Consider the following 15,816-nt stretch of genomic DNA (forward strand, 5'->3'; position numbering starts at 1 on the left):
GAGAATCGCGTAAGCCCAAGAGTTAGAGGTTGCTGTGAGCCGTGTGACGCCACCGCACTCTACCGGAGGGCGGTACAGTGAGACTCTGTCTCTACAAAAAAAAAAAAAAAGTGAAGAAAAGCATATGAACTGAAAAACTTACTACATTCTAGGATTGTTTTTAAAAGACTCCTACCAAGAGATGACATCTATTGGGCCCAGGGCCATGTTTTATGCCACTGACTATGCCACCATGATCACAAAAAATAGGACCAGCAGAGAGCACCTGTCCCAAGATGCACCAATGTATATAGATTGGCCAATAACCTATAAAGAGGCCTGGTATGGGAGATATGCCCAACAGGCAATGTGTCTAACTGAACCAATCACATTTTCACTTAGTGAAAGAGAATTTTCTGCTTAGTTCGGAAGTCTGAACTAAAACTACATGGAGAGAAAAAATAGCAGGCAGACACAGAAGGCAGGCAGCAAAAGTATGGGGCAGTTACAACCACATTGAGAAAACATAAAGGGAGATAATTCATTTTTTAAAAGTAAAACCAGAATCTAAAAAGGGCTAAAAGCAGCAGAGAAGCAATACTTCTTGCTGCATAGTGGGAAACTCCTAGTCACTAGAGTTGCATTAATTTTTTTCTGGATTCCATAGCATTTACCTAGTTGAAATCTGTATGACAAAACCAAGTTGTAAAATCAAAATCATTCTCTGATTCCTGTTAAGGCCTGGCAACTCCTATCTCTCATTTTCCCTACATAAAGCCTTCTATTAAACCTCCCTTTAATAGCTATAGAGTAAGTAAAAATTCTGTGCTTGCAACCATAAAAAAAAAAAAAAAAAAAGCTTAACATAGTATTTGTGTATAATAGGCAATGGGTGCACATGCATTCACACACCTGTAATTAGATGGCACGGCAAGCTGGATGGTGGCTAGCAATCAAAGCATTGCTGAGTCTTACTCTTATATTGTAGTGTCCGTGGTTTGGACACTGTGTTTCTTAGCCCTAGTTAACTGTGCTAGAAAGACAGGGCTTCAAAGAAGTATCCTAAACCTTAAAATTTAAGAACTCATATCATTACAATTTCATACTTACAGATTAAAAAGGCAGTTACAGAAAACAAACCATCTCCTTGAGACGTTTCTTATGCTTATATATGTAATTCTGTATCTGAATTTCATGGCAAATAAGTGAATCTATTCCCTTAGAATCACAATAAAATAGCTGACTAGTCAAGATGGTCAAGTGAAGGACAAAGTGAAAATTAGAAATATGTTTCATGAAAGGTATAAGTTTGAAAATTATTCATAAATGTCCTAAAATGTGTTTTCATTTATCTTTATGTGCCCTGTTAGTTTATATTATCTCCTCAAAGCCTGCCCATACAAAGGAAAGGTGAATGAAGCTCAAAAATTCTCAAACATCTGCAAATGACCAGTACAGTGCACTCTAAAGAACTCAATAAATGGCCACTAAGCAAAAGGCATGAAAATGGCATGGCTATTCTCCTACAGTTTACCCTACCCTATCTTCCTCCCTAACAACTTTTATGTCAAAAATTTAGGAAAATTACATAAAGATCTCATCCCTACATGTTTTTCCATATAATTAAACCACTTGTGCACATTGTGCTTGTGCTTCACTCTACTGTTTTGTTTGTTTTGTTTTTTGTAGAAGAAAAGTATTCCTTGCTGTTTCCTATCCAGACTAAAAGCTACTAGTCACAACTAGCTCATACTTTGGGGTTCAGGGATACCAAAGCACCTGTCTACGCAAGAGTCTCAACTGTCTTTAAAAACACTTTTGCACAGCTGAGGAGTAAGTTTGCCTAAAAGCCACAGTTCCATTTCTCAGAGCTAATTTATTTTTAGGATAATCCCACAGATAGAAGGGATTGAAATCCAACATTCAAAACCTGAGTTGTAATAAAAGCTACATGCACTTAAGGTTCATACTGGTGTCATAATTTCTCATCTGAACTTAACATTGTTACACACTCTTGTATTGGAAGCATTACCAGGCCAGGTGCAGTTGCTTACACCTATAATCCTAGCACTTTGGTGGCCAAGGGAAGTAAATCATCTGAGCTCAGGAGTTCAAGACGAGCCTGAGCAAAGGCAAGATTCCATCTCTAGTAATATAGAAAACAAACAACAAAAAAAAAGCACGGCATTGTGGCGGGTACCTGTAGTCCTAGCTACTCAGGAGGCTGAGGCAAAAAGATCACTTGAGTCCCAAGATTTGAGGTTGCTGTGAGCTATGACACCATGGCACTCAACCCAAGGCAACAGAGTGAGATTGTCAAAAGAAGAGAGAGACACACACATACACACATAGAGAAGATTACACAGAGCAGGACACCCAGATAAGTTATTACTACTCAAGCATCCTAAATAAGATTCTTTTGTTTATTTTGGTTTGGCTATTTTTTTCAACCATAACATTCTATTGGTTAAACTTTACAAGATTTTGTGTGCCAGGAATAAGCTCTAGAAACCTGACACAAGCATTTGAGTATCAGAAACATTAAGATGCTACACAGGTGTAAAAACCCCAGCATTTGATCTGAAGTTCACCCAAACCTAAAGCAAAGTGTTTTCTAGTGATGCACTAAACACTAAAATTTCTATAATTATCACCTTATCATTTAAAAAGCAAGATCAAGAACAGTCAGGTATGTGGGTAAACTAAGCAGATAATTTAACAGTACTAGAACTTTAACTAAAATTTGGAGTACTGCCACTAATGACTATCATTAGCAGGACTTTTGATGACTGCCATTTCTTTTTATCTTTTTATGACACATTCACCAAAGAAATTCCTGACTCAGCCCAAATTGTACTCTCCTGAAGAATCTATTCTTTCTTTAATTGAAAGCTTTCAATTATAGTACTACAAAACTACAAGTTTTACTTTATAAGAGTATTTAAGCCATGTTATTCAATTAATATTTGTTTCATGTCAACATTTTGCACATAGCCAGAAATAAAATGTAATAGATAATAAAAAAGTCCAAATAAATTCCACATTTGAATATGCTATGCAAGTCACTTACGATAATACCTAACATTCAGTGTAACATGCCAGGCACTGTTCTAAGTGCATTACATGTATTTTTCATTTTATCCTCTGAACAAACCTATGAGGTAAGAAATATTATCCCCATTTTATAGGTGAAGTGACTAAGGTGCAGAATGCTTAAGTAAACCTTCATAAGGTCACAAAGGAAATGATTTATGGATTAAAATATTTCACCAGTTAATCTAGCTCCAGATCATTACATTAAGCTGACATTTAAGATAATACAGTGAATGTGCTTTGCAAGTGGTAAAATGTGCCAATGTAAGGTTACGCTGACACAGGCTTTGTTGTCAGATCTAGTGTCAAGTCCCCTACTATGTGAACCTGAGTATATCACTGAACTTGTCTAAGCTTCAATTTTTTTATCCAATAAAATTTTTTTTAAAAATGAAGAAACAGGTCTTACTTCATAGGGTCATTGGTCAGAGTAGAGATTAAGCATGTAAAGATCTAGCGGAGCACCTGCCATACAGCAAGCACTCCATAAACATGATTATTGGCCATTACTAAGAATTATCTTTATTTTCATAAACACTGATCTTAGTACTGGTGGAATTTTGTAAAATAAGTGAAATCCATCAATATTGAAAGAAAAAATGTTTATAAAATTAGGTCCCAAAGTACAGGATAGCACAATTTTGCAATGGAAAAGGTTACTACTTGCTTTAATATCATTATCAAACTTTTATTTAAAGTACCTGGATATGGTAAATATCTTCATGAAGATGTATAACCAGGCACTGTACAAAAAGTATTAAGTCACAGTCCCCGACTCAAAAATACACAATAAAACAAATTAATTCTGCTAAGTGGGCACAAACAGCAAAACCTCCAACTTTGAACATTTTCTGTAACCAGATGCACCTAGCGTCTTTTGTTAAGTACCGCCCCAACTTTGTTGTAGTGGCAAAAATACGTAGAGGAAGAAGCTTGAAAATCATAAACCTCTCAAATACAGTGTAGAGTAATAAAGATTAAGGAGGAAATGAGCTACACTTTTCATACTCTTCCCTTCCCCCAAAACATTCTAACTATCTTGGTCCTAATCTTGGTTATTAACCAGAAGAGAAAAAGACAAAATAAGAGCTGGAAGTGCAAAGCAACAGGGTACAGAAACAAATTAAGACAGGAGGAATAAATTGGAAAGTTACAACTAGAGCCAAAACAACTGCAGGTAAATTTAAGTGAAACCCTCTTTTATTGTGCATTTTACCATTTGCTTAATGTCTTAAAAATCAAACTAACAGCTGTTCCTAAAATAGCTGATCCTTACTCCTTTTAAATCCCAACGTTTCTTTTAGCTCTTAACATCGAAGAGAGGGGAAAGGATAGCATAGAAGAATTTTGTTTAATAGCACAACCAACATCATGCTGCACATTATCTTAGACCTTGGCTTCAGATTAGGCAAGCCTTGGCTAAGTCATAATCCTAATAGTCTGTGAATTCCACTAGGAAAGTAAGTTTTACAACTCCAAACTAAGGATCTAGAATATTTCCATGGACTACTAAAGGAAATCTGGAAACCTAACTTCTAAAATTTTTAGTAGCATTTGTACCTCATTGTCAGAGATCATGCTATTTGAAGAGATCTTTTGCAACTCCACAACAGGGAATGAGAGCCACTTACGCCTATCTCCCTATGTATTTGCCATGGTATCTATAACTACAGTCCTTTTTTGTATTCATAGCCTCAAGCCACAGCAAAACCACAAACCTCCATAACGCATCCACAGGCTCTTGAATGTAAACTGAGTAGAATAGCCTATTGAAGCAATGTAACAAATACATTTTCCTTTAAAAAAGTAAAGCTACTTTTCAACAATAAAAACAATCTGTGGCAACCAAGAACAGCAGAGAAAAAGAAAAAAAGAAAAAAAAAAACAAAAAACCTAAGGATGGGAGTCAAAAAAATGTATAGACATTTTAAGAGATGTTATCTATGTACTACTTTTTGAAATTGAATTAAAGGTACCATTATTGGTCAAGTGTATCCAGACATGCTACACACATCCATTTTTACCTGAAATTCATACACTTTGGGGGGAATGATCAATTGTACTTCCAACAAGATCTCTTAAAAATGTGTATTCATTTTTTGGTACCCCCAGTATATATTCTTCAAAGGTTTTCTTCTTAAAGTAAGGAGCAAGGGGAAGTGGTTGGGGGTGTAGGGAATTGAGATATACACCAAAAAATGTTGTGGATTCATCAAGGCACATTCTAACGCCCACCTGGTAATCCATATCTTATCCAATTCTCACTTGCACTATCCAAACATACAAAGCTGTACCTGTTACTGTTTCTCCTCCTCCACCACACTTAGGACTGGAAAGTATCTTTAGGAAGAAATATAAGTTGAATTCTACAGAAAAATTCAATAGGTCAAATAGCAACAAAGGTAGATATAATTTATAGCCAGACATAGGTTTTAATATAAAATAAGCAGTTCCTGATGACTTTAACTACTTCTCACTACAACAATAAAAAGTCACCTTAAGACGTTTATACAGCGTACATGTAGAAAAGCTGCTGGCACAAATTGCTTAGGCCACTTCTCAAGAGCCTCAAGCCTAAGCCTCTGAAATAACAAAGGTTGAGTCAAAATAAAACGAATAGTAAGGATAAAGACCAAAAAGGAATAGGAAGAACAAATATTTGCTAGTAACTTCTTATTTGTTGCACCTTTCTAAACTGGTCCCAGTTTAGCCTCTAACTTTTACGTCTGTGATGATCCATTAATCTGGCTATTATGATAAAATGTCCCCAATCTCTCTAGGCCTAATTGAGGCAAGTCCTGGCAAAGTGCTATTTGTTTCTACATGACCCAGATGAAATCTTTTGAAAGTCCCTAGAACTCTCATTTTCTCCTTCTAAATTCCTGCTCTTTGACCCTAGAATTATCTCAAAGGAGACATACTGTGAATGGTCCTGTGGGAACAGGTGAGTGAAACAAGAGAATTTCAGCCAACTGGGCTCTCCTGCAACATCAGGCAACTTTTCTTTCTTTCCTACAGTATTTGACAAGTAAGCAGAGAAAAAAGGCTGAAGTACACATGAGAGGATGCTGAAAAAAGCTGCCCTAAGCTTTTTAGGAATCCTCATTAACTTTTTACCAGTTAAAGGTACTCAGTCTGAAAAACATCTTTGGAATATATCTTGTATGTAGGAATGCATAAAAGATAACACCTTGCAAAAGTCAAACATACAGGTTTAATAATGCGCAACTATAAGATGGTTTGTAAATGAAATAACCACCTACACATTTAGTTCCCTAAATATATTATACTATCAGTCATTAAAGTTAGACCTACAAGTACAAATTTTCCATATGTGGAAAAGTAAATTTGTTTTTAAATTAAAGAGAAATTATTACTCTATTTTTTAAAAATAAAACTGACAGGATGTAATTCAAGTGTAGCTGCTCATAGTCACTGAATAAGTTTAAATTTGATAATAAAACATTTAAGTTTCAACCAATGCACCTTTGCTGAAGCACATTTAGCTGAAATAACTTTTAAGTCTGGTTTATTTCCATCACATATAGTACATTTTTCCAACAAGAGCATGTACATTCAATATAGAACATTTCCAGCAACAATTACAGTCTTTCTAGTTTCCTTTCACAGTATATTTTAGTGCAAAGCACTGGGAAGGGTAAATGTTTCTCTAGCTATAGAATCATTTTATTAAGACCTTATGGATCTTCAACATTTAAAATTTTATACAAAAAGTATAGATGGACAGGGTCCCTCCTAAGTACAGGTATGAATCTATATAAAAACATGGTATATTTCCTGCTGTACCTTTTAAAATTATAATTTGACACAAAATCTAAAAAATAAAATAGTCCCTAAAAAGTACAAAATATTGATACATAAAAACCTCCCAAAAATTTCATAAAGATAGATGTACTTCTGTTTTTCCTAAAATCTTGATTACAAAAATGCACAAGAATTCATTATTTTCTAAGTTTTACAGTAGGAATCAAATATTATCTAAAGTGGTCATTTAAGATTTTTCTTGGGAGAAAAAAATTAGGGTTTACACCCGCATCTTCCTTTCTTTAGCAATATTTAAAGAAATAAACTACTACCATAAGAAGCGGTTGTGCATGGATTGTCTGCATCCATAAAATATCAGTAAGCTATATGCTACCTTCATATTAAATTAGTAAACGTGTGGCCTTTTTAAAAAAAAAAGAAACTGAAAAGGTTGCATCTATCATTAAAGTGCTTTGTATAAAACTCAAAAATAGGGGAATGTTTTATCTTCATAAAAACTTCAGATGTTTAGAAATGAAAAATGTAATGATCCATGCATAAAAATAAACTGAAACTTTTCTGCAGTATATATTTTAGAATGAAACTTTCAAACACTTAAGTGCTGTAGAGAACAAGTTAGAAATAAATGGATGAAAAAATTATTACAAATATTTAGTAGGCTAAATATTTATAATGTGTTGGTACTAATTTGTCTTTTTTCCTAATATATACTCACTAGAAAATCTTATTTATGTACAATCCAGATGAAAACTTTGTTAAATAAAGTGAAACAAAACCAAAATCACTAAGATAGTTATCAATTAAAAAGGTTTTGTCAATTAAAAATTGATATTTTCTCCAGGTTGATGATCCCTTTAGTCAACCAGCTGCTTGGAAAATAAAATTTGCAACATTTTTGCAGAAACTACGGACCAAATATACAAGGTCAAGGGGTGGTTAGCTGATGGACTGTGATGATGGTATGTAATGTCACAGCTACTTAAAAGTACTGGAATAGGCAGTGCCTTAACAACAAGTGGTTAGATGGTTATTATTTTAGTCAGCAAACAGCAGTTACAGTTGAATATTTATGAAAATGTTTTTCTTTTTTTTCTCATAGTACCATTTGAAGGCGTTTAGTGGTTCTAACACCAATTTAAAGTCTTTCCACAAAAATGAACTCCAAACCTTTTCGTACATCACTTGAAGTTATCTGAGGAGAAATGGGAATAAATGAACACTTTTGAGTTTACCAATAAAACCTTGTTTTTAAATTATACAACAGTAAATGATTTCTAAAGGATGGTTTCATCTCAGGTTTTCCACACAACTACAACAATGTGTGATAATCAAACCACAACATTTAACCTACTCGGCACTCAAAACTAAGTATTTTGCTTTAGAATCTGAATCTCAAACTAATTTAATATTCATTAAATACATTAAATGCCTAATACAAAGAACAATGGTATTGAAGGTAAACTTTTAAAATATATATAGACTTGCAAAAATAAGTCTAGGGAGTCCAATCCTTATCTTGTGCTGTATTTTAAAAGTCTACATTTGTTCTAAAACTTTCTTTGAAAAAGTAATCTTTCTTTCTTCCAAACAAGAATTTTACTTTTCTTGTAATGATAACCACAAAAAAATCCCTAATTAATAATATTAACTATGTTGAAATTAGTAATACTAACTATGTTGAAATGATCACCAAAAAGTTCATTAAACAGAAAGGGAAAAAAGAAGATTATCTGGGACCTAAATAATCACTGTTAGCAATAGTAACTAACACACACACTCCCAAGGAGAAAAAAAAATCTAAACGTTTACCAACTTTTCCCCTTTGCCTGGAAGCACTATGTCAAAAACAAATAATAAATGCTAATCATTCTAAATTCAATTTGGGGATTTTTTTTTCAGAGTACAGCACTTTATTTAGCTGTCACACATGGATTTTTACAATAATTACAGTCCCTCAAAAATGCTTTTCCTATAATTATTGCCAAATTCATTCTAATAAATTTAACTTTCCTACAATGCATTAATTAGTAGACTAAGTCACTGAATCAAATTAAGCCTGTGCAAAGTTAGTTAAACAGAAGACTTCTATTGTAAACATAGCCAATATAAATGTATATATTTTACAAAATTAAACGCACTGACCCTGTGCCATCTACCTGTAACTACATTGCATTGTCCTGTGGAAGATAAATTCTGAAGTTAACTTTTGTTCCCAAGCCACTGGAATAAAGGTCACTGAAGAGGTAAATGCAATATGCACATTACTCTTGCAGTTCCCACTGCCATAAAATATATGGAAGCAAATGTGTTAAAATGGAACCAGCTATAAATTATGGTCAAATGATTTTTTTTAGTTCGATGGGGGAAAAAAGCAAAACTCTGTAACTGTTCCTCACCAGACAAGAGCCTTAGATCTTGTACTTCGGCCTTTGGTTTTGTTTCCTTCAGGTGAATTGGAAGCATTTGCCTTATGAGTTTTCTTATGATGTTCAAGATAAGTCTTTTTGGCAAATGCCTTTCCACATTTATTGCATCTGTGAAGAGAAAAGTTTTTTGTGACTTTTACTTCAATACCGACGTCAGCTACTTCATACTTTTTACTAGGAGAGTTAGAAGTGCCATCATGTTTTGAATCACTATGTTTTGCTTCGTCCCTCGAAGGGCCTCTTTTTGCCACTTTATTTAGAACAAAATCAATTGGCTTTTTTATAGCTCTGATCTCTAAACTGGCTGTTATTTTCCCAAGATAGCGAGATGACTTTTTATGAACCACAGTTATATGTCGTATCACATCACGTTTCCGGCGAGTTTCGTAAGTGCAAAGAGGACACTTGTAGAATTTAACATAAATGTTATTTCCATCTGTGTGCAACTCAATGTGTTTAGTCAAGTTCTGTTTGGAAGTAAACTGACGTTTACAAAGTTTACAGTAAAGTTGCTTAAAGTCAAAGCCAGCTGAAAGTTTTGGTTTCCTGGTTTTCTGCTGGCCACCTGCAGCCGATGGACTAGTTGATTTAGGGCTTTCAGAGTCTTGTTTAACTTTATTTTTCTGTGCTGCCGGTGTGTTCTTTTTTTCATTTGAATGATTTGTTCCCTTTAATTCATTCTGTGGAGAATGGGTAATGGAAGGGGGTGAAGATTCTACAGAATCTGCTGGTTCAACTTTAACTTTTATTTCTGAACTGCTGGCAGTATTATTAGGGCCTTTCTCTCTTTTAGAGTTTGTTCCAGAAAGAGTTATCTTGTGAACAATTTGCATATGTCTTTTAAGCATTATTTGTGAACTATATTTCCTCTTGCAAAGGAGGCATTTGCATGCAGTTAAATTGTATTCAGCCTTTGAAGACGACTTTTGTTTTCGAGTCTTAAAAGATTTTTTAGGAGAAACAGAATCCAGGAACAAAGGTTGCCCAGGCTTTGTTGCTATATCAGGAGTAATTGAATCCCTCCTCAGTCCTCTATGAACTTCATCAAAATGCCTCCTTACATTCGCTTTTGTAGCAAATGATTTACAACATACTGGACAACTCCTACTTAATGGAACTAGAACATTCTTACTGCGTCCTTTGGAGGACTGGTTTGGATTCTTTCGTGTTTCAATGTACTTTTTTAGTTCTTCCATCTTTTTCTTGTGGACTTTTCGAATGTGACGGCGAACACCTCGTCTAGAATTGAATTCTTTTCTACAAAGACAACATATCAACTGGTGACCAAAATCAGAATTGTCAGAAGTTTCCACGTCAGCCTGTGATTCCTGAGGTTGTTCATCAGATGTAGGTACAACTTCATCTGCAACAATCTCAACAGGAGGGGGCTCTACAGTTTCTACCTCTGTATCTGTAACTGGTACTGTTTTAGACGACTGTTCAGCACTAGTTTCCTGTATTTGAACTTCGGTTTGTTCAGGGGTACTTCTTGAGTCTGTAACTTCAGTAGGATTATCAGTCCTTGAAATATATTGAAACACTGCATTTTGATTAGTTTCTATGGGTTCTAGCTTAATAATATATTCTCGTTTGTCCACACTTGGATATATGGCTTCTAGGAGATCATTTATGGCTTGGCTTTGCTTATCATTTACATCAGGAAGGTCTGTTAAGAAAAAAACAACATTTTAATCTGATATAATTAGCCTGCTCTAGCCCTCTAATATTTTAAGATATATTATGAACTTCTACCTTAAAATTTATTATATTACTAGTTCATGCTTATTCTTATAAGAGCATCATTTCCTTTTCAGTATTTTAGGAAGATAAAAACTAGTATTAATTAAATTAAAATTCCCTTTAATTTAAATTCTTGCCACGATACACAAATATTAAGGAATAGGCATAATCTAAAGAGCTACTTCTGCTTTTAAGTGCTCTTAACATAAAATACATAAACACTTAGGTATCCTAAACAATAAAAATGATACTTCATATTTTTAGTCTGAAAGTTTTAGACTAGCAATGGCAACTCATAACCCAGGATGGAAAAAAGGTATTAGGAATGTTACTACATAAATAAAAATGATGTTTTTTCAAAAACATAACAGCATTCTTATTAACTTGATCTACAATTAATCTAATCTAGTCTATTGGACCATTTTATGGAAATGAAAAAGATTTATAAGCAAATACATAAACATTAATCACATGATGTACAGAAGTATTTCCTAAACTCAGTCCTATTACATCTTCTAACATGACACAATTTACTAAAACAAACGATTAAAAACTATAGATGTATTCCCAGAACAGAGCTAGTTTTATTTACTTGCACAATAATTATGCCCTCTATAGGCAACCAAACTATAGGCAAACCTATGGTAACAGACTGCCCTAACATTGGTTATGCTTCTACATAAACTCTAAATCTAGCTACAAATCTAGCAGCAAATCTGTTATCTATGTAGAAATCAAGAAATGAGATTCAGTGTACTTAATATTAATATAAAACCAACAGATAAACAACTGTACTACCACAGGAGAGAAAAACACAACTACATCCAAATGGAGTGGGGAGGAGGAAGGAGTGAGAGAAGAGAGGGAAGAAAGGAGTGGGTTTTAGTGTGCTACCACCTAACAATGGGCACAATGTAAGAGTATACAGCATATCCTTCTGGGTGAAGGGCTCAACTACAACTTGGACTCAACCTAACAAATGCAAAAAAATATAATCTAACTGTTTGTACCCTTGTGTCAACCTGAAATAAAAAATAAAATAGCTTTTAACCCTTAAAAACAGAATATGCATAAAATAATACATATAAGAAAAACTTTCATATTTCTACAATGAGTACTGCCAAGCCAAGAAGAGTAATAATCTAGCAAATCCATTTATCTACTTCACTATATAAATCAACTCTACAATTATAAAATAAATAACTACCAAAAAAGAAGCTAATTTTTTTTTTTTAATAAACAGAGTCTCACTTTATTGCCCTCAGTAGAATGCTGTGGCATCACACAGCAACCTCCAACTCCTGGGCTTAGGCAATTCTCTTGCCCCAGTCTCCCAGGTAGCTTAATTGGATGGTGCCTCTGGCTCAGTAAGTAGGGCGCAGGTCCCATATACCAAGGGTGGCACGTTCAAACCCAGCCCTGGCCAAACTGTAACAAAAAAATAGCCCGGCACTGTGGCAGGTGCCTGTAGTCCCAGCTACTTGGGAGGCTGAGGCAAGAGAATCTCTTAAACCCAAGAGAGTTAGAGGTTGCCGTGAACTGTGACACCACAGCAACATAGTAAGATTCTGTCTCAAAAAAAACTAACAATAATAATTTTTTTTTTTTTTTAGAGACAGAGTCTCACTTTGTCACCCCAGTTAAAGTAGAATAGTGTCATCACAGGTCACCGTAACCTCAAATTCCTAGGCTCAAGCAATCCTTCTGCCTTAGCCTTCAAAGTAGCTAGAACTACAGCTGCACCCAACTATGCCCAGCAAATTTTTCTGTATTTTGTAGAGACGGGGTCTCGCTCTTCCTCAATTCTTACACCTATGCCTCCCAAAGTACTAGGATTACAGATGTGAGCCATCATGCCTGGCCAATAAACTAATTTTCTACCATTACTTTAATTAAATGGTTAATTAAAACAAACCTCTAGAGACTGCCCTTTAATTTATATTTCAATGATAAAAAGAAATATAGCAAGATCAAATATTGCTAAAAAGAGTTTCCAGACAAAAAATAAAATGCTTATTTCATCTATGCCCTATAATATATTTTAAGCCAGCTTCATTTCGATAATTAAAGCCATATTTTGTTATTTGGACACTGCATTTTATGCCCATCCCAAAAAAGTTAAGTTGAAAAATATACAAAATATATAAAATCCACAGTGCATCTATAGTATCAGACTAACAATGTTCTGTATTTTCTAAGTCCAAAAAATGTTAAATCCCTAAACAAAAAATAATGAAGTCACATATTATTAAAATGTTTTTTTAAACCTCCATTAACTCTTTAGAGCAAGAAAATAATACCATTACACATACTGTTAACTTAATCATACAGGGACAATACACTTAATTCAATAAATATCTGGTTCCGCAAATTATATTAGTCTACCTGCCTTTGTCATAGAAAGCTATTTTGGATCTCAAGTTAGCCTGTGACAGACATAACTTAATTTTGATAAAAATGACTGATATAAATCAATTTCTTTGAGAACAAAACTAATCTTCAAATCAAGACCTAGAAAATGCTAGAGAGATTAATAATATTTTATAATGTTCTCCACCATTCCCAAGAAATCAAATAATTTACTCATTATTTGCTCTTTATTTCCAATCTTCTCATTAACTTAAGGGAAATTAATTATAGATTATAGATTATATTAATCTAAATCAATTATATCTGGTAACAAGCTACAAAAGAAGTAAAAAGTAATATAAACTACATGGCTCACATAAACATTCAAAAACAATATCCAATATTTTAAAAACAAATATTAACTCTTTAACCTCTTACATGATATCCTTAGGAAAAGTGGAAAGTACTGATGCAAAAGTACCTACCTAAGAAACTGAATATAATACTAAGTCAAGTATTTACTTCTATTCTCCATCATCTAATTTTCAGTACTAAATTTCATACTGGTTTAATACAAATGTATAGATACAGTATAAGAAAACTGTAAAAGGCATAACTAAATATATGAAAAAAACTTACTGTCATCCATCTGGAGACTTGGTGGGCAGTAGAATTTTTTATGGGTAATTAAATTTGGTAATCCTCTGAAGAGACTGCGGCACAATTTACATTCAAAAATAGTGTCCACATCTTTTAATAAAATATGCTTAAGTTGTTTAGTTCCTGAAGGAAAAAAGAAAGAAAAACTTGACACAAAAGTTACCTTTAACATTTTTAAACTCAGCAACCACTGCTGACAATCTAAAAGCAGTTACTCTTTGAAAACAAAATATAGGCATTGTCAATTTCTACCACAGCATATTTAGAACTAATTTATAAACTAAGTTCTAAGCAAAATCCTACTATCCTTTGAACATTAGGACAACTAAAATTGATGCCCTTTTGCCACTGCAATAGCTAATCAATTCTTAGGTTATCCCAAGGCAGTGATTCCAACATCTGGTTGATCAGTATTACAATGAGCTGAGAATAAAGATGTATGTACCCTCCCCTGGAGATTCTGACTCAACAGATCTGAAGTAGGGCAGAAAAATTAAATGTTTACCGTCACTCTCTACCAAATTGTTTGGCTAGTTCTTTCAGCTCTTTTCTGCATTAGGAAATGAAGTTCTTCAATACATTTTCCCTAACTCCTTAAAGAAGTTGAAAACTGTATCATAGGATTGCCTGTGACTTTTCTATTTAAATTCAGCTCAAATTACTTCAGGTTATGGGTCAATAATGGGATTATGGCTATTTAGTGTGATGATAGAAAATCTCTGTCCACACTGAGAGATAACTGTGAATTCTCCTTAGACCTCTTAATAGTACTACAAATGTATTCAAAGCATTTCTCCCTTAAAACACTTACCCCCAACTGCATTAAGTATTGACATGAACACTAGTTAAATGCCTGTCTTCTACTAGATTTTAAAGCTCAAAGCAACCAAGACCAAGCCTGAATTATTTACAAGCACAAACTGTCCTGCTCTAATAATATTCAATAAGAATTTGTTGAAGAAATGCTACTGATCTAGGGAATTTAACCATCATGATGAAAGATCTTTAGGCAGAGGAGAATAAATGGCCAACACCATCTAATCTTTAAATAAAGATATCCACCAAGAATAAAACAAATGGAAGGTATTTCATTTTTAAGGTCTTTGCCACAGCTAAGTTAACAAAACTTATCTGCAGGGCTTTACTAATTAATGTGTCTTTAGTTTCCTCAAAATAAAAGAAAAATGATAAAATATTGACTTAAGAAGGAAAAAAACAAAGTGCCCCCCCCCAAAATACCCTAAAGACTATTTATGTACAAAGTGTTCTGTCATTCAACAAACATTTGGCTATCTGTTAAGCTCTGGGACTTAAAACTATCTTAGTACTATAATATTTTAGGGTCTGTAAAAGTTAAGTAGTTCAGACTCGATCTTTTGAAATCTGTTACTTTTAATCTGGGGTATGAATTTTATTATTTTAAGGACAGGTTAGCCCTCAAAATTCTACTGCCAAAAGACCGATTATCAGAACTTTAAACATCTTTAGATATTCTGAATCTGGTATTATCTAGTTGTGTGACTTTAAAGACCTATACAATATTTTCACTTTGGTTCATCTATCTTATAAAACAGAACTAACCAAACCAAATCATAAAAGAAAATATAAACCTAAATACCCCCAAATTTAAATTACATACCTAGGTTTCTACTAGGAAAAAATGTATGTAATGAAATAATTTCTACCATTTTCCAAATGCTAATTTGTTTACTCTACTACATCTTAGTAATACAAAATTAAAAAACCTAAGTTGAAAAAGATTCAGAGAGTAATTTGAGTGTTA

The 15,816-nt window shown here is 33.7% G+C and overlaps 1 protein-coding gene across 3 annotated transcripts in view; it reads right to left on the bottom strand.

Moving 5' to 3' along the window:
• ZNF800 (zinc finger protein 800) overlaps window positions 1-15,816 on the bottom strand; it is a 54,372-nt gene that overhangs the window by 26,355 nt on the left and 12,201 nt on the right. For 2 of the 3 annotated variants that reach the window (XM_053608984.1, XM_053608983.1), the window contains exons 4-5: window positions 14,013-14,156; window positions 9,255-10,950 (exon numbers count right to left, since the gene is read on the bottom strand). In XM_053608984.1, coding sequence (XP_053464959.1) covers window positions 9,255-10,950; window positions 14,013-14,156 — 1,840 coding nt within the window. Of the gene's footprint in view, window positions 1-6,267; window positions 8,051-9,254; window positions 10,951-14,012; window positions 14,157-15,816 lie in introns of those variants that run through there. The other variant, XM_053608985.1, reaches the window with a different exon arrangement.

Source organism: Nycticebus coucang, chromosome 11 (genome assembly GCF_027406575.1).
Source record: "Nycticebus coucang isolate mNycCou1 chromosome 11, mNycCou1.pri, whole genome shotgun sequence".
In the NCBI taxonomy this organism is placed as follows: Eukaryota; Metazoa; Chordata; class Mammalia; order Primates; family Lorisidae; genus Nycticebus; species Nycticebus coucang.